Source organism: Danio rerio, chromosome 3 (genome assembly GCF_052040795.2).
Source record: "Danio rerio strain M-AB ecotype USA chromosome 3, GRCz13ab, whole genome shotgun sequence".
NCBI classification, from domain to species: domain Eukaryota; kingdom Metazoa; phylum Chordata; class Actinopteri; order Cypriniformes; family Danionidae; genus Danio; species Danio rerio.
Genome location: NC_141023.1, coordinates 42,164,229 through 42,190,820, shown reverse-complemented (window position 1 = coordinate 42,190,820; position 26,592 = coordinate 42,164,229). Strand labels below are relative to the sequence as shown.

Below are 26,592 nucleotides of genomic sequence, written 5' to 3'. Positions count from 1 at the left end.
CATACGGGGATGGGGATTGAAGACCGCGAGATAACCTTGTTGCTGTTGAACGGATTGGCTTTCGGCCTCTCACTGTAGCCTCGGGCTCAAGCTGGTTCCCACTCTGGGTAAGTTGATGCTGGTCCTCGGCTGAAGTTTCGAGGATAGCGCCGCTTTCGTTAGCTTGGTGGAGATTGTTGTTGTTGTTGTTGTTGTTGTTGTTGTTTTTATTGCTGCTGCTGGTGGTGGAGAGCGTTTGGTGCTTTTCCATTTTGCAGATTTTTGCTTGCTTGAGTCGCTAGCTGTTTCCGGGTCTTTCAAAAACGAAGATGAGGAATGGAGTTTAGGCTGGATATTTATATTAAATTTAGAGTGATCTGATTGGCTAGTTAGTGATTAGTGATACGGATCAGCTGTAGTCAATTCTATCACGTGCTCCTCTCGAAATTAGTTTGGGAAACTTCACTTAAATGAAAATTATCAGAAATGCTGGCAGTGACTGGCAACTTAAAATAAAAATGGAAATATTTAAACTGCAATTTAGATCAAATTAGCAGCTGTGGTTAGCATAAAAGCTTTTTATTTCTAATCATCTAAGAAATGTAGACTTTACTCAAACGTCCTTCTGTTTAATTTCCCCACAATCTAGCTAGAAGAAACAATTAAGACCTCTTTTGCAATTTTCCCCCTAATAAATTGATCCTATACACTCCTTAAAAGCCAAAACAATGGGGATTTCGCGTAAGCGCTAAATATGTGGTGAAATCCTTTGAGTTTATCTACAGCAGTCTCATTAGGTTGTGCCCAGAGAACAACAAAAAAAGCCATCACTGCTCTGCATGCTCGCCAAAGTGAAATGTCACCCAGACCAGGGAGCAGCTGTGAGCTCCCAGAGGAGCCTCCGTCTGGCTAGAAGACCCGGACTCTTCTGGCCTCCGCTAGACCATGGAGACTTGGGCTATTAATGAGGAACAGGCAGAAAAGACAGCACAGGAACAGTCCCCACAGACACTATTACCACTTGTTTATGTAGCTCGTTTAAGTTTTGAGCTCCGTCTTCCTCAACAACACATGGCGCATGATGTTAATGGAATCATTTATATTAATATTTGCAAGAGATTCAGTATGTTTTAAGGAGCTCGAGGGCAAAGGCAAGCAAAAACATGAGGAACCAAATGTGAATATAAATGATGGCTTATGCAGATGTGTTTCTTTTCCGCATCTGTGTCCATTGCAAACATACTTCAGTGTTTGCTTTAACAGCTCATCTGTAATGTATGCCAACGCTTTTGCAGTAAAATGAGTTTAACTGGAGCGACTCGGGCTGGACAAACAGGATGTCTATGTTATATTAATGAGCCCAGTCTCTGTTGGTTTGACCGGTTCTTTCCCTAAAGTGGTCTAGCCTTCTGTATCCTGCTGGCCGAGGTTATACACACTCTTGGCCTTTGCTATTTTGTTGCTTTAAAGGTCACAGTCTTGGGAGAATGGACTGCAGAATGAAGTCCGTTTTTTTATGCCTATTAAAGCCATCAGTCATCCCACTTCACATTTTCTCCTGATGGGTTTCTCATATTCATTTCATGGCCGTTTGAGTTCGGTAGGTAAAGTTTTTGTAAAGGATCGAGGAAAGTGCCTCTGTAATTTGCCTCACTGTACTCTTGTCATGCTCAGTTGGAGACTAATCCGCAGAGGAACTTGCTTTTAAGATCATCATTCTATTCCTGCATGAGCTTTCCGCCAGTCTTTTTTAGATATCCTAAATAACTGTTGGGTGGCATGGAGGCTCAGTGGTTAGCACTGTCGTTTTACAGCAAGAAGATCACTGGTTCGAGTCCTGGCTGGGCCAGTTGGCATTTCTGTGTGGAGTTTGCATGCCCTCCCTGTGTTTGTGTATGTTCAGGTTTCACCTGCAGTCCCAACACATGCATCATAGGTGAATTGAATGAACTAAATTAGTGTATGAGAGTGTTTGTGAATAAGTGTGTATGGGTGTTTTCCAGGGAGATGAGGTGGCGCAGTGGGTAGCACGTTCCCCTCACAGCAAGAAGGTTGCTATATATAACACATTTTTAATACATTTCCTAAATGATGTTTAACAGAGCAAGGACATTTTTACAGTATGTCTGATATTTTTTTTCTGCTGAAGAAAGTCTTGTTTGTTTTATTTTGGCTAGAATAAAATCTGTTGTTATTCTAAAAATAATAATAATAATAAAAAATAAAAACATTTAAGGTCAAAGATAAATTATTGTTATTTCAAAAGAAGCTCTCTTAAACGTAATTTAATAGTGTGTTTATTTTATGATAAATGCTTTTAAATGTCGCTGCTCATCAGTTTAAACTTCTTTTAATGAATGATAATATAACAAATATACGAAAACAACAACACTAAAAAATTTTGCTCTGAGAATATTGCATCCCGTTCAGTGGACAAATTAAACCCTTGGAATATGTATAGTTTTTCTGTATTGATTCTGTATTAATTACATGACTTGTAGCACACAAATTCTTTTACTTTATTAGCATTATAATTATTATCATTATTATTAGTAGTAGTAGTTATTGCTAGTAAGCTATTGGTTGAGGTAGATGTCTGTAATTGATCTAGCCAAATTTCTGATTTAGTTTTATAGTTAAAATCAGTGCAGAAATTCAAATCTTTTCAAAAACTTATGTTACACTTGTATATTAATTCTGCAATTGTGAGATCGGCACATTAGGTGCCTTTGCTTTTGACATTTGGAAATTACAGGAATTCAGACTCAAATATGCAGCTTAAAACCTTTTAAGATTCTCCTGAAGTCAGTTCATGTGTTTTTTTTTTTGAAGTGATGCATTTTATAATCAATAACACTTTAAAGTCACTTTGTTCTAGTACTGTTTCAGTGGTAATCTGGCAGAAATATGAATCACAGTTTGGTATTAGAACACAATGTAAAACTTCTACTCAATTTGTCATTAAAACTAATTTATTTAAGCGTATTAAAAGATATGACAAGGATTATGGTGTATTAATCAAAGCAAAGTTTTGTCGATGTTTTTTAATGATTTAACATCATTCAAAAGTTAAGAAATAATTATTTTAATCTTTTTATAAATCATATAAGAGTTTTATGTATACACTGTAAAACCCAACAGTCAACTTTATCAATCGAAATGATTGTAGTTAACTCAAAATTTACTGAATGTACGTTAATTCTACTCGATTGAAAAGAGTTTTGAACTCTGTATTGAAGGCAATGAGTTAATTAAATACCTTATTACTTTAACTTAAATGGAGTAAGTTCACAGTACTTTTATTGATTTTAACTTAAATGGTTTGTAGCAATTGGTTACCTCAGACAATTTGAGTTGCCTTAACTTATTGGGTTTTACAATACTCAGTAGGTTTGAGATCTCTTTATTTATTGGGTTTTGCTGTGCTCAAATTGCTTCATTTACTCAAATGGATTAAGTTCACAGTAATCATTTGCATTAGTTTTTGACCTTAAACGGTTTGTTGCAACTGGTTTCCTCAAATGGTTTCAGTTACCTTAACTTTTTGGGTTTTACAGGGTAGAAATATACAACGTTTGGTCTAATAATGCCCTATTAGTTAATGGTAGTTAGTATATTTAGTAACAAACCAACAATTAGTTATACGTTTATTGTGGTATTTATTTATTTTTTTAAGAGTTTGTTAATGTTTTTTTTACGTTAATTCATGTTAATTCATGCTACAGTACGTGCTTTAACAACATCAACATAAACCGGAACAACAAGTACATGATAAAAAAAAAAATAAAATAAAAAAAAACACTCACTGTGCACTCACACATGCAAGATGCATGTTTCATCTGAGCGCCAACCGAAACTGAAACCAACTAGACTGAAACGCTGAATGAAACCGCATGTTGCTGACAGAACAAACATGAGAGCAAGCAAGCATTGCATGAACCAAGCTTCCTCAGGGGCACGTGTGCATGCTCGCTACAAAGACATGAAGGAGCAGCTCACTCAAGACTGTGCGTTTACAACAACAAGAGACACATACCAAGACAGGATAAGTGCCTGGTCCGAAAAAACTCAAGCCGAGCACAACATACAAGGCAAGACAGGACCTACTTCTGGACTCTGCCACCAAAACAAGAATTAACAAGACAAAAGTGGCAGAATCCTGACAATATATATAAAGAATCAGAATTAGTGTGGACAGTAACTGTATTTCAAATTTTCTGAAACCATCCAATAACTTTATATGGCAAACTTCCAAAACAGCAGACACTTCCAAAGAAATTAGAAAGTTTTGCAAAAGTTCCATAGAGAGCAGCCATTGAATCTCATTCCTCATTCAAATGGCATTTGGTTTTCACATTGCTGTCAAATCTGGTGCAGTGGGTTGATTAGTATAAAGATAATATATTTTCCGTCGCTGTCCCACGGTTGTCTCATTCTACCTGTTTGTATGGGAAGCATCTGTTCAGAAGGACTCGGGATCCATATCAATCACGTTCCAACCCAAACTATGGTCATGTCAGCGCATAGCACCATTACTGATGTGAGAGGCACTGGCCACATCCAGACAGGTTTTTTCAGGCCAAGCAATTTCCCATCTATCCAATAGTTCATGCCAAGCAGCTCTCAACACATGGCTGTCTGTGCTCCTCCTCAGGCGCCCCAGAAAACAAAGTGAATTTCTGTAACCCGGCCTGCCAGCAGGCACTAATGGCATATGCCGAGCGAGAGTCATTAATATTTGTGGATGAACATGCAGAACGGGGCGATGAGAGGGCACACATTTTTTGGGAAGGGAGGCTGTAATGCTTTGGCATAATGTGGGGCTTTAGAATAGAAATGTGCATTGTTGGTAAACCACGGTTAATTCCGAATGCAAACCCAGCTGAGACCGAATAACAATTTGCATATAATCCCTCCCTCGGGCCTCATTCAGAACCAGACAAAGCAAATGTTAACGCTGGCGACTCTGTGACTCTGTCCTGATGTCAAGATTGCAGTCCTTCTGGCTCTCTGAAATAGATCACAATGTATTTATTCATATGTCATGCTTTTACAACAGGGAAAAAAAAATAAAACTTAGTACTTTTGCCTTGCTTTACATTAAAGGTTTGTAAATCAAGATACCTTACCTGACTAAAGTCTTGTGGCAGAAGGTAGAATTTTCTGATGAATCATCTGTTGAAATGCATCTCAATCATCAAACATACTGCAGAAGACCTGGAACCCGCATGGACTCAAGATTCTTACAGAAGTCATGCAAGTCTGGTGAAGGAAAAATCATGGTTTGGGGTTACATTTAGTAAGAGGGCGTGTTAATTAAATGTCCTAATTAAATAATTAAAAATCAAGACATGAGCATATTTTATTTTGATAAATTAAGCAGTGTAAAGGCTTTTGACTTCCATAAAAGCCACTTCTGATACCAAATGATCAACTAGAAGTCAAGTTATTATTTGTTGTTTATAAAACTTTGATAGGCGACAAGACTTTTAACAGGTAGTGTTTGTTTGTCAGATACTTTTTACTTCACAAGCAGCATGACTTTTTTTATCAGCTTTCTAATTAAAACAAGGAAAACAATGACATCTATGCTTTAAAAAGTGATTAGTTACTGTTCTTTAAATAAGTAAACTTATATAGTGAACTTATTGCTTTAAAAGCAAAGTTGACTTCTTTAAAAAAGTGAGTTACCCGTTGTAAGTTGAAACTGTTAACTTGAAACAAGTAAAATTAACTTAAATGTTATGGTTATGCACATTCATGCACATTCATTCATCACGTTCATTTGCTTAATAATCTTTATACAACAGTTTTGTCTGGTTCTCGAATCTGATTGGCCGATAGCTGTGATATATTAAAGTGATATCAGCACTCATACAGCCTCTTTACTCTTGTGTATTACTCCACCCACACAAGTGGCTAGCAGAGGACAACAGTTTGGCAAATATTGCTGCTGTTGGACAACATGCTGTACATTTAAGGCTTTTTTAGGCAAGGATGTAGTTGCTTAGATTGCACATATGCAGTGCCAATTTTGAATATTTATAATTTCTTAGATTAAGCACGTTGACAGCCAGCCAGTCATGTTGAGCAGAGCAAAGATGGTTGATGTTCTGCCACAAGATGGCAACAGAGACTGCATAATAAGTCCTTAGGGGAATAAAGCAGCATTGTTTAAGTGTCTGTTTCAAACTACAGCTGAACAAATCACTACAGAACAAGAAAACGACATTCCCACTGATCTCTCTCTTTTGTATTTTGTAGTGATGCACTTATGCTATAGTAATCTGGTAGTGTTTGCTTTACTCTGGCTTTTTCAGGGTTAACTGAGAAATACTGGGAAATCTTTGTAGACTGATGACATTTCATGCTGTTTAGCCTCATAATCTGATAATGTCATAAAAATTACCTGTTTTGTCATCACGTTAGATATTACACTAGAGAATCAATAAAATACTAGCTTTAAAGTGACGTTTGTGAAGTAGCAACAGTTTCTATTGTTCTAACGTCAGCTGCATATGTAAATGAGTGGCGGACAAAAGTAGTTCATCACACAAAAGGATTTTAAGATCTATCTATCTATCTATCTATCTATCTATCTATCTATCTATCTATCTATCTATCTATCTATCTATCTATCTATCTATCTATCTATCTATCTATCTATCTATCTGTCTATCTGTCTGTCTGTCTGTCTGTCTGTCTGTCTGTCTGTCCAGCCTGATCTCACGAGAAAATGTAAGTATTTTACGTTTTGCCAGTTAAGTGGTTAATTCGTACGAATTCGTACGATTTCAGTCGTACGAAATGATACGATTTTAAAAAGGAGGCGTGGCACCTAACCCCACCCCTAACCCCAACCGTCATTGGGGGAAAAGCAAATCGTACTAAATTGTACGAATTAGATCGTACGAATTCATACGAATTAGCCACTAAATGAAAAAGTTACGAATTGCCGTGAGATTGTGTTGGTCTGTCTGTCTGTCTGTCTGTCTGTCTGTCTGTCTGTCTATCTAATCATTATTTTACCTAATTTTATTAGGCTACTCAATTGACAATTTTCCCAGAAACCAATAATTACATAATATCTTCAATTACATTCCTTCTTTTATGCAAATAAATGTATCTTGATTTTAGAATTTAATGACATTTGTAAAAAAAAACAACAGAACAAACAAACAAAAAAGAAAACAAAATGCATTCCACATGCAATTTAGCCATGTTTTTTTCCACCTTATTAGTTTATTAATTTAAAAACAAATTTAATAAACTCTGTTTGATTAATCAGTTCCTCTGATTAATAGATCTCCTTGCTTGATGACTGGTATTGCTGACTAGTTTGATAGCTAATGGATCAGTGTTTACCCTGCATAGAGACCCAACAGACTGTACAGCATACAGTATAGTATTGTGTTAAAGGAGAGTGTCCACACAGCTGACTTCATGCGAATGGTAGAGTTGTGTGGATTTCTTTAGTGTCACATTTGTTGTCATTAACAATGCAAGAACAATACCGTCACACTCACTTGTAGCTTCTATAAGCCTCTGGGTGCCTCTTCATTAGTTTCAGGGTTGGTTGGCATGAATTGTAGCTTGTACGCTACAACTCTAAATGACCTCAGACCATCTCAGATGCCTGCAGTTTGTTTATAATGTACTTTGTGAATGTGGTGCCCTCTGGGATCACTTTATTTTTCACTTTTATGTAATTCCAAAAATAAATTTGTCCTTTAGAGTTTACTGTACCAAAGTAATGTAATGCAGCTGCAATCGCAGAGTTTGTGGATTGGATTTTTCCTCAAGCTATAGAAGCACTGTAGTTAACAAAGAACAAACAAAACAGCTGGTTGTGAAAGTAGGGCTAGGCACAAACACTATTTAAAAATGTTTGGATTTTATTAATATATCGATTGTATCTACATCAAATGATACAGGGATAGAAAAGGGGAAATTTGCTGTTTACTCTTGTCCTCTGTGTAGGTGACATATTTTTCTCTTTTCAGTAGAGTATTATAGATGAATCTTGAGTTGATTCACATCAACATTATTCAAGTAAATGGTAACCATAAAAAATAAATAGATAAAAAATAAAAATAAATAACTAACAACAACAGCATATACATAAAGTTATTTCATTTTTGTATAAACCTGCACTCTTAAAAAAGAGGAATCATCTTTAGAAAGAAAGACTGGGTGGCACTGTAATTTCATTTTATTTCATTTTATTTAAATGTATTTAAATTTTATTTTTCTTCTTCTTTTTCTTTTTCTTTTTCTTCTTCTTCTCCTAATAATAATAACAATAATAATAATTGTATTACATTTGTTTGTAATTTTAATTTCATTTTATATATTTTATTTAAAGTTCTTCTTCTTCTTCTTCTTCTTCTTCTTCTTCTTATTATTATTATTATTATTATTATTATTATCTTTATTATTATTATCATTATTATTATTATAACTATTATATATTATTATGTATTATTATTAATAGTAATTAAAATTAATAATGTAATTAATTTTAAATTAATTTAATTTAATTTAATTTAATTTAATTTAATTTAATTTAATTTAATTTAATTTTATTTTATTTTATTTTGGATTTAGAAATACATTCAGCAAGGCCATATAATTAGGTGTAAGTGGCTGCCAAGACATTTTTAAAATGACAAAATATTTATTTCCATTATTATTATTATTATTTATTATTTTAATATTTTTAAAATTGAAATACATTTTAAATTGTATTTAAATTTTAAATTAAACTTCATAAAGTTTTTAAATAAAATAATTAAAGTAATTTTTAATAAATGCAACTACATGTATGTTTTATTGTGATTAAATAGGCATCTTCGGTGAGCATAAAATCTTTCTTTCTAAATCAATCATTAAATAAAAACTTTGTACAGTAAAAGTTCCATCATGATGCGACTGATAAACAAATATTCACTCATTCAGTATCAATTATGGGTAAACAAAGTAACTGTGTTCTTAAGCTGAAGGCTCTATGATTATAGATGTGCATTGCATCTTGAAAATAAATAAATAGATATAAAAGGGTGACGCAGTAGCTCAGGGGTTAACACTGTCACCTTACAGCAAGAAGGTCACTAGTTCGAGTCCCAACTGGTTCAGTTGGCATTTCTGTGTGGAGTGCATGTTCTTTCCGTGTTTATATAGGTTTCCTCCAGGTCCTCCGGTCTCCCCCACAGTCCAAAGACATGTGCTATTGGTGAATTGAATAAGCTAAACTGGCAGTAGTGTATAACATATTCTGGATAATTTGGCGGTTCATTTCGCTGTGTTATTCCCTGATGATCAAAGGAACTAAGCTGAAGGACAATAAATGACTTTATGAATCTGACAAATTACAATGAACTTTGTGGGGTTTTTAACATTAACAATGAGAAACTATATTCTGCATGTTTAATTTAAATATTTTTTTTTTTCGTGATAATGTATTTGTAAAATAGCAATTGTGTTGTGTCTCATGCTTCACACACTATAGGAAATGTCCCAACAGTGTGCACCAGTACTGTAAAAGTGTGTGCCTGCATGGTATTGATAGTTTTAATGTCTTGTTTTGTGCCCCTTCACCGGAAGCCGCATGCACCTCTGTTAGTTGTTGTCTGACACTGACTCTGGATAGATAGATCAGAGTGTGCTCTGTTATAAACATGAAACCACCAACAAAGGTTCATTGGCTAATAAACCCCCTCGTTGTTAAACCACAGAAGAGTATTCAGCCAGTGCCCATCCATCTTGTCCTGCAGCTAATCTTTTTAATGTCTGACTTCAAACTCATTAACGTGCACAACAGCTCGCAGGTCTGCCGAAAGACCAACCCAACAGAGAAAGGTCAACTGACTAAGAAGATGACCTCTGACCTTTAAGTGTCATTGATGGATCTGATTGATTGGTGCTGTGGCCTCCATTACTATGCGCTGTCAATCTGATCTCCATGCAGCCCAGAATACATCCACCTGCGGAGGTTCCTGCCTTTGCACCTGTCCGTGACTCTGAATGCTTGCATGTCAGCAACTGCCATTCTGGACAGCAGGATATCTGTTCACACAGGGCAGCAGAAAGCAGGCAGCGGCACGGCCTGAGGATTAAACCATCCAGAAAGCAGTGCGGGGTGATGAAGCTGTCTATCTGTCCATCACCTGCCTGTCCTGTCACTGTCCTAACAGTCGCTTGAGTAAATATTGGCCATGAGAAGGCAAGATGGGTGTGTTACTTGTGAACACACTCATGCTTTTTTTTTTTTTTCCCTACCTCACAGCAGAAGTGCTGAGCCTCAGCAAATATTAAGAGCTCTCAGGGAGGGAAAGCATATGTTTTTTTGTGATTTTTTTTTTCAATTACATCACCCTTCCAACTGTTAATACACTATTTTACAGTGGCATGGCTGCCTTTCTCACTTCTGAGAAAATAAACACCATTAAACATGTATAGGCCATTTCAATGTGGTCATGTCATTGGCCCATGAACATATCCTGCTTGCTATCAAACTATTTCATAAATGTAACAAGAGGCAATTCAGTCATAACTTGATGATGAAACAGCTGTCATAACATTATTTATCAATATGTGGCTCTTTTTGGATTCTCGGAAGCTATAGAAATGTAAAACAGGAAATGTGTTGGGACAATTACTTTTGTTTACATCCCTTACAATGGTCTGTACATATTTTTGTAATGGACACACATGGAGAAATTATATCTATATCTAATGCCATGCCAAATTGTTATAGGATTGGCAAGGCTGTTGAAGTGAGAGTAGATTTGATTGACATGATTACAAACTATATTGGCCCAGAAGTCTAAGCACGGTTTGATTGTCATGCTAAAACATTTTTAAAAATATGACTGAATTTATGCATGGGTATGTTCAATGGCAGTGGCATAGTGTATTATCAGTATTTATTTATTTAATGCTATTTATTTATTTATTTATTTATTTATTTATTTATTTATTTATTTATGTACTGATATTTATTTATTTATTTATTCATTTTTTATTTGTTTTTTTGTTTAACGCTAATTATGTATTTATTTTATGCTATTTTTATTAGTTAATTAATTTATTTATTAATTTAAATGTTTTTTATGTATTTATATATTTATTTATTCATTTATTTAATGTTATTAATTAATTAATTTATTAAATGTTATTTATTTATGTATTTAATTGTTTATTTATTTATTCATTCATTCATTCATTCATTCATTCAACTTTCTTTTCAGCTTAGTCCCTTTATCAATCTGGGGTTGCCATAGCGGAATAAACCGCCAACTTATCCAGCATATGCTTTTTATGCAGCGGATGCCCTTCCAGCTACACACTCATTCACACTCATATACTGCGGACAATTTAGCTTACCCAATTCACCTGTACCGCACGTCTTTGGACTGTGGGGGAAACCGGATCACCCGGAGGAAACCCACGAATACAGGCAGAACATGCAAATTCCACATAGAAACGCCAACTGACCCAGCCGAAGCTCGAATCATCGACCTTCTTGCTGTGGGGCGACAGCACTACCTACTGCACCACTGCGTCACCCATATTTATTTATTTACTGTTATTTATTTATTTTCATGTTAACTTTTGTTTCCTAAACCATTGCATTTTTCTCAATGAGATATAAATTTCCATATTTGTATTGTCGTCAAACTCATCGGCCACAGACTTTTGTATGTGGACGGATACTTATTTATACATGTTTTAATATGTACTTTTTTTTTTAATTAAATATTTTCACACACTTTTGCATATGTATCATTTCCTGTAGATTTTATTAATATCAATACCAATTACAGTACTCCTTACTGATACCATTTATATAGATACTGTTATTGATACTTTTTTCTACAATCTGATGCTAAAAGACAAAAAAAAAATGTAAAACATGTTTAAAATTTTAAGTTATGTTGAACTTTACAGCAGTTTACAAATACTTTTGAGCAAACAAAAGTAGGTGCATAAATACCAAGACATAATTAACTAACTTCAGTGCATTGCTTGAGCTGGATGGCATGTTTTAGTAGTAAATATTTTAAAGTATTACCAATGTTGCTACCTTTGTTCACTATTCTACTACTGCAAATGTTGCATTTTCAGATGTCCCACCCTGGAGAATCTCGTCTGATGTACATACTCCCAAAAACTTATAGTGTCAATAATTAATTAACATTTTGGGGCTCATTTTAAAATTAGGTCATACTTTATATTGATAGACCATTTGTAAAATTTAGGTTACATTGCATCTACATGCCAACTAAAGATCAGTTTTTTTTGTTTTTTGTTTTTTTTTTTTACTGTTTGTTGTAACATCATTATTAAATCAACATTTTAAATTACATTTATTTATTATTATTTTTTTATGTTTTCAGCCTATGTTTTCATGAACTTGCATTACCATTTGAATACACAAATCTTCCCCAAGGTTGTATATATAATATCTAAATAAATGCCAATATCTAGCTGTTGATTCAAGTACATCTTTATCTAACAGAAAGTTTGTTGGAGTGAAACCATTCTATTAGATATTCATGACAATCAAGATGTGATGTCATTGCCCCAGAAAAAAAAAAGAAAAAAAAGAAAAGAAAAAAAAAGTCCTGGTCCTAAAAAGATACATTTTCTGTACCCATTTCTGATTTTATTGCCTCCATTTTTAAAAATTCAAATAAAATGCTGGTAAAAATGTTCTTAATCAGATGACATTTCATCTGTGGTTCAAACCAGAGCATTATCTAACATGTATGCACACCACTTGGGAGGAACCCAGGCAAACCCTAGTCAAATCCCAGCTTTGATCCACTGCCTTTCATAGAAAGCTTATGAACCATGTCCATCAATGCACTTCAGAAATGCTTCTTTCCTCTTCAGTGGAAGCCTGCTCTCCTTGCATAATTCACTAGTATATGGCTTGTGTAAAATCAGTGTGTTCCCTCTCTTCCAGCCTTCCAACAGGGCAAGTAGCTGCTAAAGTAATGGCTTACGGTAATAGCGGGTCAATCAGACGGCACAATTAGAATGAGTTTTTAGTGCAGTAGAAATCACTGTAAAGAATTCAATATTGTGCAAGTCTTTACTCATAATTCCTCCATCTAGTGGAGAGGCTTTTAGGAGCTTTCCCCAGCTTTAAAGAGACGCAGTGCAATAATGAATGACTTTCATTTTGTGCTGCCATTGTCATATTCTTTTCTAACACACACTCTGTGGTTTTAATATAGCATAGTTGTATTCATATTAGATAGTAACATGTGCATTACTTGACATTGCCATTATATCAATAGAGGACAAAGCGTTCTTTAGTTAATGGCCTCTGTATTGTTCCTTTACTGTAGCAGTAAAAGTGAAATAAGGAACATTCAGAGCACTCAGGTTATTGCAAAATACAAACACACACACATAGCAATCGCCTTTATGTCCATGGTTCAGGGAAGGAGTGCAGTGGAAAGAGAAGCTTTCGCTTTTAAACCAGTTGCCATCCTCTCTTAACTCACAAAATGGTTTGTGAAAAAGCCAACATTGCTTACAGCTGTCTCAATGTGGTTTCAAAGCCTGCCTGAGAGTACTGTGAACTGAAGCTCCCTCTTGTCTGTGCCACCCCAGGGAATGTACCTCTCTCCGTGAGGGCAGTGTTTTTCAAAGAAATACTATTCCCACATGATTTCCTTCTGCCTTAATAGTTGGGTATTTCATTTAAAACAAATGAGTATCAATAAAAAGCTTGCAGGACTCTTTAGAGCCGTGCTTGTGAGGTACATGGCTTCTCTCACCCGTATTATTATCTTTTATGATGAAATTGTTTGTGTTTAGTAATTTATCATGTGAGTTTTTGCAGAATGTCTTTGAAGATTAGAGGCAATTTGACCAAATTATACATTTGAATTGGATAAACTGGTCTCTAGAGACACTGGTTGTTTTCACTTAAACACTTAAAAGTGCAAAGTGTAATTGATCTGTTCCATCCCCAAAGTATCGGTTCTTCTTATTTTGATGGTCTCAGAGTTAATGGAGGGAGAAAAGGGACACTTTTGTTTTCTTTTATCTGTCAGGTGGAAATTGGCCAGTGGTTCTCGATAATAGCAATATGTCACAGGAACTGAAGGGAAGAAAAACAGTGTGCAAAATAATTTGATGGTAAGCTAACAAAGTTATTTGTTTGCTTTCCACAGTTCCAGAGACATTTGAGTGAGACGTTAGGGAAATAAATTTGATATGAATTATTCCTTTGAGCTGTATGATTTTGCACACATACGTATCAGGCATCTTGTATGATACAAATCATGTCTTCATTACTTTAACACTTGTTTCAAATATTGCTTTTCCAATTTAAAGAGTCTATGAGCATCAGTCAATGCTTATTTTTTTCTCTTTTTTGTCCTATCCAGGGTCTACCTCTGGGCCCATAAATGAGACTAAAATGGTGGGAGAGAAGAAAAGACAAGAGGATGAAAGCCATCAACAATGCTCTTCCCTGGGGAAATAAGCACAGGCCATTTTGAATTGGTGAAACACTACAACAGCTCTCCATTGAAGATTTAACCTGTATATCCATAAGCTATGGTCAGTGGGTTGGGATATCAGTGCAGACACCCCCAACTCATGTGAAATCTTCCTCTGGACCAGAGACTGAACTTTTTGTTCCTTGGTTAAAGGGAAAGGGTTTATTACCCTGCTCAAATACTGTGAGGCTCCATCCAGCCTAGTTTAAACTCAAGTGGTACCCCCAAGCATCACTCATGGCTTCCAGGAGGGCATCAGAGGCTTGTTATGGAGGCATGGTAAAGAGTGCCTTCTTCTGGTCTGTGGCCATAATATGTCTGACTTACATGGGTGGAGTGAAGGGAGACTGCTGGCTCATAGAAGGTGAAAAGGGCTTTGTATGGTTGGCCATATGCAGCCAAAATCAGCCACCCTATGAGGCCATCCCTCAGCATATCAACAGCACCATAGTGGACCTTCGCTTGAATGAGAACAAGATCAAGAGTATCCACTACTCTGCCCTCAGCCGCTTTACCAACCTCACATACCTGAATCTGACCAAGAATGAGATTAATTACATCGAGGATGGAGCTTTTTCGGCCCAGTTTAATTTGCAGGTTCTCCAGTTAGGCTTCAATAAGTTGCGTAACTTGACTGAAGGGATTCTCAGGGGATTGGGCAAGCTGCAGTACCTCTACCTCCAGGCCAACCTGATTGAGACTGTGACACCCAATGCCTTTTGGGAGTGCCCCAACATTGAAAACATTGACCTTTCTATGAACCGCCTCCAGGTGTTAGATGGGTCTACCTTCACCAGCCTGACTAAGTTGACCACCTGTGAACTCTACACAAACCCTTTCAACTGCTCCTGTGAGCTCTTGGGGTTTGTAAAGTGGCTGTCTGTCTTTCCCAACCGGACAAGTGAGCGGATGGTATGTGACTCTCCTGCAGGGGTCTCAGGCTACAGTCTTCTAAGCCAGAATCCGACCAATCCCACATACCGGAATGCTCTGCATATGCTGTCCACTGTGTGCACGGAGGATTATGTGACTCCGTATATATCTGTGCCTCCTGATACCACCACTTTCCCTCCGGACTCCACACCATGTGGGCTTGAAGACTGTCCCTCAGGTACTGAGCCGGAGGAAATCAGCATAAGTCCCACGTTCCTAGATTTAGATGTGAAACCAATCATGAAACTCAAACAAGTGTCTCACACGAACGCAGTAATCACTGTTCAGATCCCTTACCCCTACAAGAAAATGTACATCCTTGTGTTGTACAACAACAGCTTCTTCACTGATATACAGAATCTGAAGCGACAGAAAGAGGACATTGAACTAAAAAACCTGAAACCCCACACTGATTACACCTACTGTGTGGCTTCAATAAGAAACTCATTGCGATTCAATCATACTTGCCTGACACTATCTACTGGGCCTAAGAATGGAAAAGAGCGAGTAGCAAGTAATGCAACTGCCACTCACTACATAATGACTATTTTAGGATGTCTTTTCAGTATGGTAATCGTTTTAGGCATTGTGTATTATTGTTTGCGGAAAAAGAGGCAACAAGATGAAAAGCACAAAAAGGCAGGCAGCCTAAAGAAGAACATAATCGAGCTTAAATATGGGGGTGAGCTGGAAGGCGGGACAATATCAAGGATGTCTCAAAAGCAAATGATGGCTGGGGAGAGCATGACTCGGATGCCCTACCTACCGTCCGGCAGTGAAATGGAACAATACAAACTGCAAGACATCAGCGACACACCGAAAATGGCCAAAGGGAATTATATGGAAGTGAGAACAGGGGAGCATCCGGATCGAAGGGATTGTGAGATGTCCATGGCTGGCAATAGCCAAGGTTCGGTTGCAGAGATCTCGACAATTGCAAAAGAAGTGGACAAGGTCAACCAGATTATTAATAATTGTATTGATGCTCTAAAATCAGAATCCACATCCTTCCAAGGGGTGAAGTCTGGTGCGGTGTCAACTGCTGAACCTCAGTTGGTACTCATTTCAGAGCAGCCTCAGAGCAAGTCTGGCTTCCTCTCACCTGTCTACAAGGACAGCTACCACCACTCTTTACAAAGACATCATGCATCAGACGCCTCTCCGAAACGTCCCAGTACAGCTACTGGAGGTTCAATACGAAGCCCGAGGCCTTATCGTTCAGAAGGGTCATACAAGTCAGAATCAAAGTACATAGAGAAGACTTCACCCACAGGAGAGACTATCCTGACCATCACGCCTGCAGCTGCAATACTAAGGGCAGAGGCGGAAAAGATCCGCCAGTATAGTGAGCATCGGCATTCTTACCCTGATGCCCACCAAATTGAGGAGCTGGAAGGACCAGAAAGCCGGAAAACCTCTATCTTAGAGCCTCTGACGCGGCCTCGGGCAAGAGACTTGGCTTACTCACAACTCTCTCCCCAGTATCACAATCTCAGTTACTCGTCTAGTCCTGAGTACTACTGCAAACCATCACACAGCATCTGGGAGCGCTTTAAACTCCATCGCAAGCGACACAAAGACGAGGAGTACATGGCTGCGGGCCACGCTCTAAGGAAAAAAGTGCAGTTTGCAAAGGATGAAGACCTGCATGACATTCTAGATTACTGGAAGGGAGTATCGGCCCAACAAAAATCTTAATCTTCTCAAGTGTTTGTTTGTGTCTTTTCCATTTTTGATGGACCACAAAGGATCAGGACCATAATTAATCTTTAATCTAGTGAAATCAAATTCTAAAGGATAAATATTACACCACAGAGATTTTCAACTTAGGGAAAAAGGTTTGTGTACCAAAATGAAAAGATGTTACTTAAAGCAACAAGATGAGAATATATTGCAAATATAAAATATATATATATATATATATGTTGAAACGGATTTTTAGTATTTGATTACCGCATGGCCAAGTCCTGTGACAGTGGATTTGCTGTTGTGTACTGTGAGACTAAAAAGAATCCAACAGTGACAGACATCTTCTGAAATCTTAGTATTTCTTCTGCAGGACCACTGTAATTTATGGACCTTTTTTCCCAATGTTTCAGTTTGATCTAAAAACAAATGAACTATGTACAGATACTGTTTCTATATTTGCAACGTTTGCTGTTGAAAAAAAAATGAGAAAAAAAACAAACAAAACAAATATATAATGTGTATGATTCAGGTTTAGACCATGGATTTTGGAGTTAGCTCCTGTGATATTATCTGTCCTTAAATGAATGTTTACCGTCCTGATGGATAAACATTGCACTGGTCAATGAAATGACATATTTTCCTTTAGGCCACAGTTTACGCTACCCTGCTTTGCCAATTTTTCTTTCCGATCCATGCCACTGATCAGACCGCACAATATTACACAAAGGCTGATATGATGTTACATTAGTGTATCATGACCACAAAGTGAATCAGTGTGGTTGGGGTTGCGTAGATGAAACATCTGCATACACGATTGCAGTGTCAAAGTTGAAGAAAATGAAAAGCAATGGAAAAGTAGACCGTTTAGATGTAGTTGTTTACCAGTAAAGCGATCCACAAAACACGCACTTCTGCTTTGACCTTACGATGCCTAATAGTAATGAGGGGTTTTCTGATCATGAACCAAAGTGCTTGGGTGGCAGCTCATCACACATTTTATTTTCTGCAGATGTTTCCATCAATCTCGAGCCAACAGCCCTACGGATGAATGTATTACATGCATAACGCAGCCTTTTCAGCTGCAGTTTCTTTGTTGTTTTTTACAACCACATGATCCCCATTTTTCATGCTGTATGCTAAGTTTTGATATTCATACTTTTCAGTTTCATGTATTTGTCATTTGTCAACAATATTCAATCAATGAGAAAAAAATATGTTTATATACTTAAGGGTGTTGTTTTAGGCTTTTCTACTGTTTGGCGGGTAAAAATGCTTTTGTAAATGTTGAATGGCACTGCACGGACCCTGCAATGATCAATGCTGATCAGGAAGGTGAGACATGATTGAGAAAGACTACATAACCCAGCCAAACTGTTGCCACTGGATTTGTACATCATCTAGTGCAGGAAGTAACGGGGTTGTCCAATTTCTTATTTTCGTTTTTTTCTTTTTTTTTCTTGCTTTTTTTTTTTAAACCGCCTTAAACTTCTGGAAAATCTGTATAAATGTATTTTCTTTCTTTGAGTGTTGATGTTTTTGAAAAAAAAGTCTTCATCTGTTGTCATTTTTTTAAAAAGACAATACATTTCAGTAGATTTCAAGAGCTGTCAGGTTTATAGGTAATCTAACAAGTAACCTACATGTTTTTTATATTGCATAGTGTAGCACTCCTGTATCTCATTCAACTTAGAAATGTTGGGAAATCTGTGAACGGAGAGCATCAGATACAAACAAGAGCACAATGAGTGTTTTTTTGTATTTCTTAAAACTATGTTACCTGCTTTCAAACAAATTACTGTGAAATAAAGGAAAGGGTGCACCCATAATGTCAAGATCTTCATGATAACATTTCTTTGGAGTTCTTTGCTTTTACTTTGTTCCACTTAAACACTTACAATGTGTTCACAAAGCAATGAATGCATATTTATAAGTGGTTTAGATGTAAAATGTGGTGTCTTGGTATATTTTCAATATGAAAGCAGTGCAATAACAATCATAGCCCACCCCTAATGAATAAAAAAAAGTGTATTATTAACATTTATTGGATGCTCAGGAAAAGTATCTACAATTTGCTTGCAATTATCAGTTGAACTGAACACTAGGGGCAGTAAAACATACAACTTGTCCTTTTTTAACAAAATTTACAGTTATGAAGCAGATTATTGATTCAATGAAGACCCCTTTCCATACACTTCTTCAATAATGTCCTTTTAAACATAAGTATTGAATAATAAACAGCACATTCAGTACATTATTAACACAAAATAAACACAGACAGGTTCATGTGTCACCCCATAAGCAGAACATAACATCCAGCAAGCTGCAAAGTCAAACTAAATGCACATTTAAGGGTTATTTTATAGTAATACCACAAACACAGCTTTTCTCTTTATACACATTGGCTTTAAATTTTTACTCTCATCAATAAGTATTTGAACTAATAAATACAGGTTTTATCTAAAACTTGTTTAATAAACTACCTGTTTTATGTAATAATATTTTAGAGCAAATAAAGCAGAGAACAAGAAACACAGAAAAAATATCCCATTACTATTAATACAGAAGATGTCATTTTCTATAAACTAACTATAGCCATTATGCAAGAAGGCAAAATTAATAGTACAATTATAAATAACAAGAAATGAGCATGCAATGCATGGGTGACATAATCAAAGGACCAAATGTATATTGTGTGTGGTGAGTTATTTTCAATATGAAAACCAATATGATAAAAATAATAATAATAATAATAATAATAATAATGCCTTACATTTATATAGAACTTTTCTAGACACCCAAAGCTCTTCACACATTGGAAGGAATCTCCTCATCCACCACTAGTGTGCAGCATACACTTGGATAATGCAACGGCAGCCATTTTGCGCCAGACCGCACACCACACACCAGCTGATTGGTGGAGAGGAGAGTGATGAAACCAATTATGCTTAGGAGGCCATTCTTAAACTGTTTTCCGACTGACATCCTGGGATTTTTAATGACCATAGAGAGTCAGCACCTTGGTTTAATGTCTCATTCAAAAGACGGTGCTCACTGAGTAGTATAGTGTCCCCTTCACTTTAATGGGGCGTTAGGACCCACACAGACCGCAGGTTGAACACCCCCTACTGGCCTCACTAACACCACTTCCGGCAACAACCTAGCTTTCCCATGTGGTCTCCCATTCAGGTACGGATAGGGCACAACCCTGCTTAGCTTCAGTGGGCAACCATGTTAGAGTTGCAGAGAGCTAGCTGTCAGCTAACCTAATGTGTATACATATTCAGGGTATGAATTAAGAAGGGCCCCATGGGAGTGTGTGTTTGTGCCCATTCATTCATTCATTTTCTTTTTGGCTCAGTCCCTTTATTACTCCAGAGTCACCATAGCGGAATGAACCACCAACTTATCCAGCATGTTTTTACGCAGCGGATCCCCTTCCAGCTGCAACCCATCTCTGGGAAACATCTACACACACTCATACACTATGGACAATTTAGTCTACCCAACTCACCTGTACCGCATGTCTTTAGACGGTGTGGGAAACCGGAGCACCCAGAGGAAACCCACGCAAACACAGGGAGAACATGCAAACTCCACACAAAAATGCCAAGTGACCCAGCCGAGGCTCAAACAAGCTAAATAATCAGTAGGGTATGCAAAAAATAAAACCAAAATAAAAACATGATATTATGAAATTTTTATGATTATCATGATTATCACTACATTCAAGTATGATTTTTTTATCTATTCATTTTTTGCAGTACACTTGCTATTTATTAGGATTGTAATTCACTATATATTCAGTATAAGTAATTGTGAGTGGGGAAAAAACTTAAATTTAATAAACCCACAATACTGACTTGTGTACTCTCAATTCTGACTATTTCCTTCTGAATTTTAAGAATTGTAAATTCTTCTTTGACCGACTGGGATTAGGATTGGGGCATATTAAGCAATTTAAAAAAAAAGTGTCCTAGGAGAGAAAAGAAAAAAAAGAAAATCCATATTGTTGTTATAATTAATAATTAACTAGTATTAATAATACACTAGTGTGTGTTTAAATCAGTCAGTGAATAAGAAATTGTTAGAATTGTGAGAAAAAAAATGTCTCAGTTACTTTTTTTTATAATTCTTTATAAGATTTACTTCAATACATGTCTACTTATTCTATTTAAAATAACAATGAACACCAGATTGCTCATAGCAGCGAAACATTGGCCTTTAGTCTTGACCAGAGCTTTTGCTCACACTTGCACAGTGAATGTGACTAACAGACTCATATAGAGATTAACAAATACAACAAACATAAATAGAAAATAGAGTCTCTATACGTGAATAGAGTCCCTTACTGGGTGGGAACCCTGGACTGAAGCAAATAATGGTATATCCGGCCCAGATGAAAATGCTTTAACCTAGCACCACCCATTTTATTTGCTTTGTATGCTATTATGCATAAATCAATTTAATAAAACACAACTGCTGCTTTTCCATTCCTGAAACCATAATTTTTGCACCACTAGACATTTCACATGAAAACTGCCTTATAACAGGCAAGTCAAAAATAGAAGTATTCAGAGTGTTGCCTGTTCATGTTAAGTATGGTTTGGTGACACATGAATTTACATGCATCAGAGATTTGATTAATTGCATTATCTGTATGTAATAAATCATACTAAATTGGCTAGTCAAATTAACAGCCAAAACATTGACATTTGAAAGGCCTGAATGTGCTAGCTAGCTTGTCACAGTAAATAGCAGCATTCCCCCTTTTTTATTATTACTTTTTTTTCAGTTTATAAACATAATCAAAATGTCCTGACACCATAACAGACTTAATGAATACCTATACTGAAATGTTAATGAAGGAAAATCTGGTGATAAAATGGTATTGGGGATTCAATAACTAATCCCTTCATGTGTAAAATTTCATTGTTCCAAGTCAGATTAATGTGTTAGATTCATGAAAAATTCACTTACTCCTTGGCTTTATATTATGAGATGATGTATGGTGGCAGTTAAATATAAGTGTTTTTGTAGAATGAACGCTGACTGAAAGAAGTGTGATGCATTTGAACAGCATATTATTTTGTGTCCCAGCCAGGCATTCCTATCTCAAGGTCAGTGTTTTTTACACAAATGCCTATATTTGCTCTAATGACCCACATCTTTGAAAAATAGATCCTGCCATCTGCAAATAGATTGTGAGCAGTGAAAATCACATCACGGTTTGATTTTTATTTATTTATTTATTTTGTGTGTGTGTGTGTGTGTGTGTGTGTGTGTTACATCAAAAATAAGCCACATCAAATATATTTTAAGAGTTCACACTTAGATATGCTCGGCATTAATAGCGTGTTTAGCATGCTGTCCTGGAAGATCTGAGATCAGGTAGGTCTCAAGAGCTCCTCTTAGAAGAGGGAAGAAAAGGAGGAGATGGGGTGGAAGAATCAGGGTATCTTCCGTCCAATCCATATCCGTTTTCAAACAAAAAAAGGAAAATTAAGAAAACGGTAATTTTTCCGGAAGAAAGTACAAGATGAATCGTGTGCATCACTTACAGGTAACTTCCATGAATCCGGAAAACTTATTTTTGGTGGTTCAAGTAAACTAGTGAGGCTAACGTTTAAACTTCTTCACAACTGCTATGCATTGTGCTTTAAACAGGACATGTTCTATGACTTTTCGCGTTTGCCCCTCTTCCCCATGTTGCTGATAGTTACACAAACTCAATTATTGTTATTAACTGGTGCAATACTTCAAAATTCTGCTTGCACACCAGCAACTGTACATACACATGCACTGCACAATAATTTCACTCTATGTATTATTTAATATTATATAGTTATTATTATGGTATAAAATTATATATTATTTCATTCTTTGAAGACTGCTTATCATTGTTTATTGTTTTATCTATTTCTTTACATTCCTTATTGCTGCTGTTGTTATTGCTTGTTATATATTTTAAGAGTTCACACTTAGATATGCTCGGCATTAATAGTGTGTTTAGCATGCTGTCCTGGAAGATCTGAGATCAGGTAGGTCTCGAGAGCTCCCCTTAGAAGAGGGAAGAAAAGGAGGAGATGGGGTGGAAGAATCAGGGTATCTTTCTTCCAACCTATATCCGTTTTCAAACATGTTGTTCACAAGAAACGAAACAATTAAATTTTGGCTCGATTTTCATTTTTTTTTAATTTAGGGTAGGAAAATGGATAAACGACTTCAAAATTCATTATACACATGTAGGCGGTGCTGAAACACCAACTTTCCTTTGATTGGTTAACCAAATCTGAGCTCGTGACGTAGCCCTCAAAATAAGAGCCCTCTGTGGACAAGCACCCAGGCTTTTAACTATTATTATTATTTAATTATATATATATAAACTAAGTTTACATATTGTGTTATTTGTTCAGTTAGCAGGCTTACATTCATTGCGTATGCATAAATTAAATAAAAATGTAAATTTGCGGTATAATTAGACATTTGCCATTAAAATAAGGTCAGATCGCAGCCAAACGTCCTGCTGCTGTGCACCTTATGCTCAGAAATAATAGCTATTTAAATTTCCAATAACTGATTTATTTTATCTTTGCCATGATAATAAAAAACAATTTAAAATTTTCAATTAGATTTTGATTCAATATTTGTATTTTAGGCCAAATCGCACAGCACTATTGAGTGCATATATTTGTAAATCTGACCCCAAAAGAGTCTCGCCAGCCACAAACCTCACCGCAAGTCCCTGACGCATATATTAAATTCATATTATCATTTGGAAGCTTAATTTTAAAACCACACCAATACAAATGTATGTATTTGTTTTTTTATTCACCTACTGTATATGCTAGCCATAACAATAAATAAATTATAACTTCTTCCAGTCTAACATTTTTTGAAGTCCCTACACCCCTAAAAAAATCAATGATTGCACTGCTCACACTAGAAGGATATTATATGCTTTTCCACTCCAGATGTCATCCATTTTGACACATATGTAATGCAATACCGGTGAAAAAATAAAAAGTAAAAAAAATCACCTTGCTGCCATAACCGTATAATTCAACAGAAGTTTTTCCCGCTGGAGGGTCTTGTTATTGCCGGAGGTCTCTGAGGAATTCTGCACAGAGATTTAATTTCATTGACCAAAGGCAAAAGGCTGTGAAAGCTGTTTAATCCAGTCATGTTCAGTGGACAGTTCAAGCTCTCTGCCCCCATCACTGGATGAGACGAGGTTTGGGGAGAATCAAGAGTCATATGGCTGTTTTATTGCAGAATTGGATTGGAAAAAATGAATACACACATCAGTTATTTTTGTATTTTGCTGCAGCGTGTTAGTAAAAAAATAGCAGTTCACATTTCCAAACATTATTGTCAATATTAATTTGAATAATCCACTGGAATTTTGAATGCTCAAGGATTCCAGCAATATCTACTGTAGTAGACATATATGTCTTGGCTATAACAAAGCTAAATTTGGGTGGTCAGGAAAAATGTAATTTACATCTAATAATAGCTTAAAACTAGGCATTAGAGTATATGCGATACATTATCACATTCATTAGTGTTCTATCCATTTATTAAGTCATGACTTATCGGTGACGTATGAATTACTGCTTCTGGGGTCCAAGCCGCTACTCATTTGAATGGAGAAAATATTAGATGATGAACACTAGTAATGGGACAATAACCATTTTCTAGGTTTACAGCAGTTTGGAAAAGTCAAATTTTTAAAACCTGACGAAATGTTCTGCTATACCAATCCAAAGGTATGTGTAAGATTTATTTATTTATTTATTTATTTATTTATTTATTTATTTTTATTTTTTTTTTTTTTTAAGACAACAGTATCTCCAGCAGAAAAAAAATATATACAAAGGTGCCGTTTTAAATTGTAAAGAAATCTGTGTTTTTGTAAGAAATGAAGAGAGCAGAAGTCAATGATTATTTTAACCATTTAGCCTGACATGTTTACTGCTCCAAAATATTTTAAATATTTCTCAAAATAAAATCTATTGTGTTCAAAAAGGGAAAAGGTTTTTGTTTTTATGCAGACATTTGAAAATAATATATTTTAGAGCAGTAATCGCAACAACGTGATACCGGCGTGAAACCGTAATACATTTGTCCAAGATTATCTTACCGTCAGAATCTTAATTTAAAAAAAATAATAATAATAATTTAAAAATTATCCATTTTTTATCATTGCCTTTTGGACTATTATGAACTCGGGAATGATGAACTTTCTAACAAGAGGTTACATGTGCTGGTAAAGATAAAAGACACAGATGAGGTTTTTTTTACTGACTGGGCTATGTTGAGTGTTGTTTTTGAACCCAAATAAGCACTACATGTATGCTGTGTGTAGTTTTACTCTTAGTGGTAACATATCTGTGACTGTAAGGGTCTGCATCTGTTCATATATGTTGCATTTATTTATTTGTTATATATAATTGCAGATGTAGCTATTTCACACTATCATTAATCTGCAGTTATAATCAAATTATGTTCATAGAAAGATTAATAATGAAAATTCATACACAGGTATTTATGTTTATAAAGCATTTGCTTTGTGAGAAGTGCTTCTCATGTGATATGTGAATGACCCATACAGCTTTACTGTAGACATTTCCCTGAGTAAGAATAACGTCGACTGAAAATTTCAGTCGTACACCATGCCCACCATTGGTACTCTTTGCAAGCCTGATAAAGGTGACCCGTACTGTACAGTATCATTCAGTGGAAACGGGCCTTTAAATAACAAATAAATTACATTAAAGTCACATACATACACAGCCTGCAAAACTTTCATCTGTCAGGAAACAAAAATGGATCAGGCATGATCGTTTTCCATTTTTCACATTTATAGAAAGTTTTTTCACAATTTAGAGCCACCATGCAATTGAAAGCCAAAATCTAGAATGCTGTCAATTAGAAAACAGAGATGCAACATCTGATGGAAAACCACTGCTTTAGCCGACTCTATGCTTATTTCAATACCTGGCACACACATTTTCTATGCCGCTGTTTGGCATGTTTGCGTCCTATACTTTTGACACACTTCCAAGCTCTCTTCAGGATTAATTAGTTCATGGATATTGTTGCTACGTGCAGTACCGCTGCTCCCTATACGCAGAGTACGCAGGCTGCGTAGGGCCTCAACTCCGGAGAGGGGCACCATCTCGGCTGCCTCTAAAAAACTATTTTGATATTTATTTACTAATATCAACAAATATGAGTGTAAATCAAATATATATTGATAATAAATTGTTAAATATGTTTAAAAAATCATTTTATGACAGACACATAAACAAACATCTGACGTAATTTTTTCGTGCACTGGCATAGCCGCGCGCGCGTGGCGTGGCCCGGCTCACTTATCCTTACGGCTACAAGCGGTATATAATTGTAATTAATGCAAGTTGCATGTTCATGCCCGGGAAAAGACAGCAGCAGTCTGGAGCCGAGAAGA

At 36.1% G+C, this 26,592-nt stretch overlaps 1 protein-coding gene across 2 annotated transcripts in view; it reads left to right on the top strand.

Annotated features, from left to right (window-relative positions):
• The window catches only part of elfn1a (extracellular leucine-rich repeat and fibronectin type III domain containing 1a), a 191,551-nt gene extending 172,577 nt beyond the window's left edge, over positions 1–18,974 (top strand). For both annotated transcript variants that reach the window (XM_087245003.1, XM_087245002.1), the window contains one exon: positions 14,388–18,974. In XM_087245003.1, the coding sequence (XP_087101129.1) occupies positions 14,739–17,132 (2,394 nt within the window). In that variant the 5' untranslated portion in view covers positions 14,388–14,738 and the 3' untranslated portion in view covers positions 17,133–18,974. The remainder of the gene's footprint in view (positions 1–14,387) is intronic.
• Positions 18,975–26,592: the final 7,618 nt, after the last annotated feature.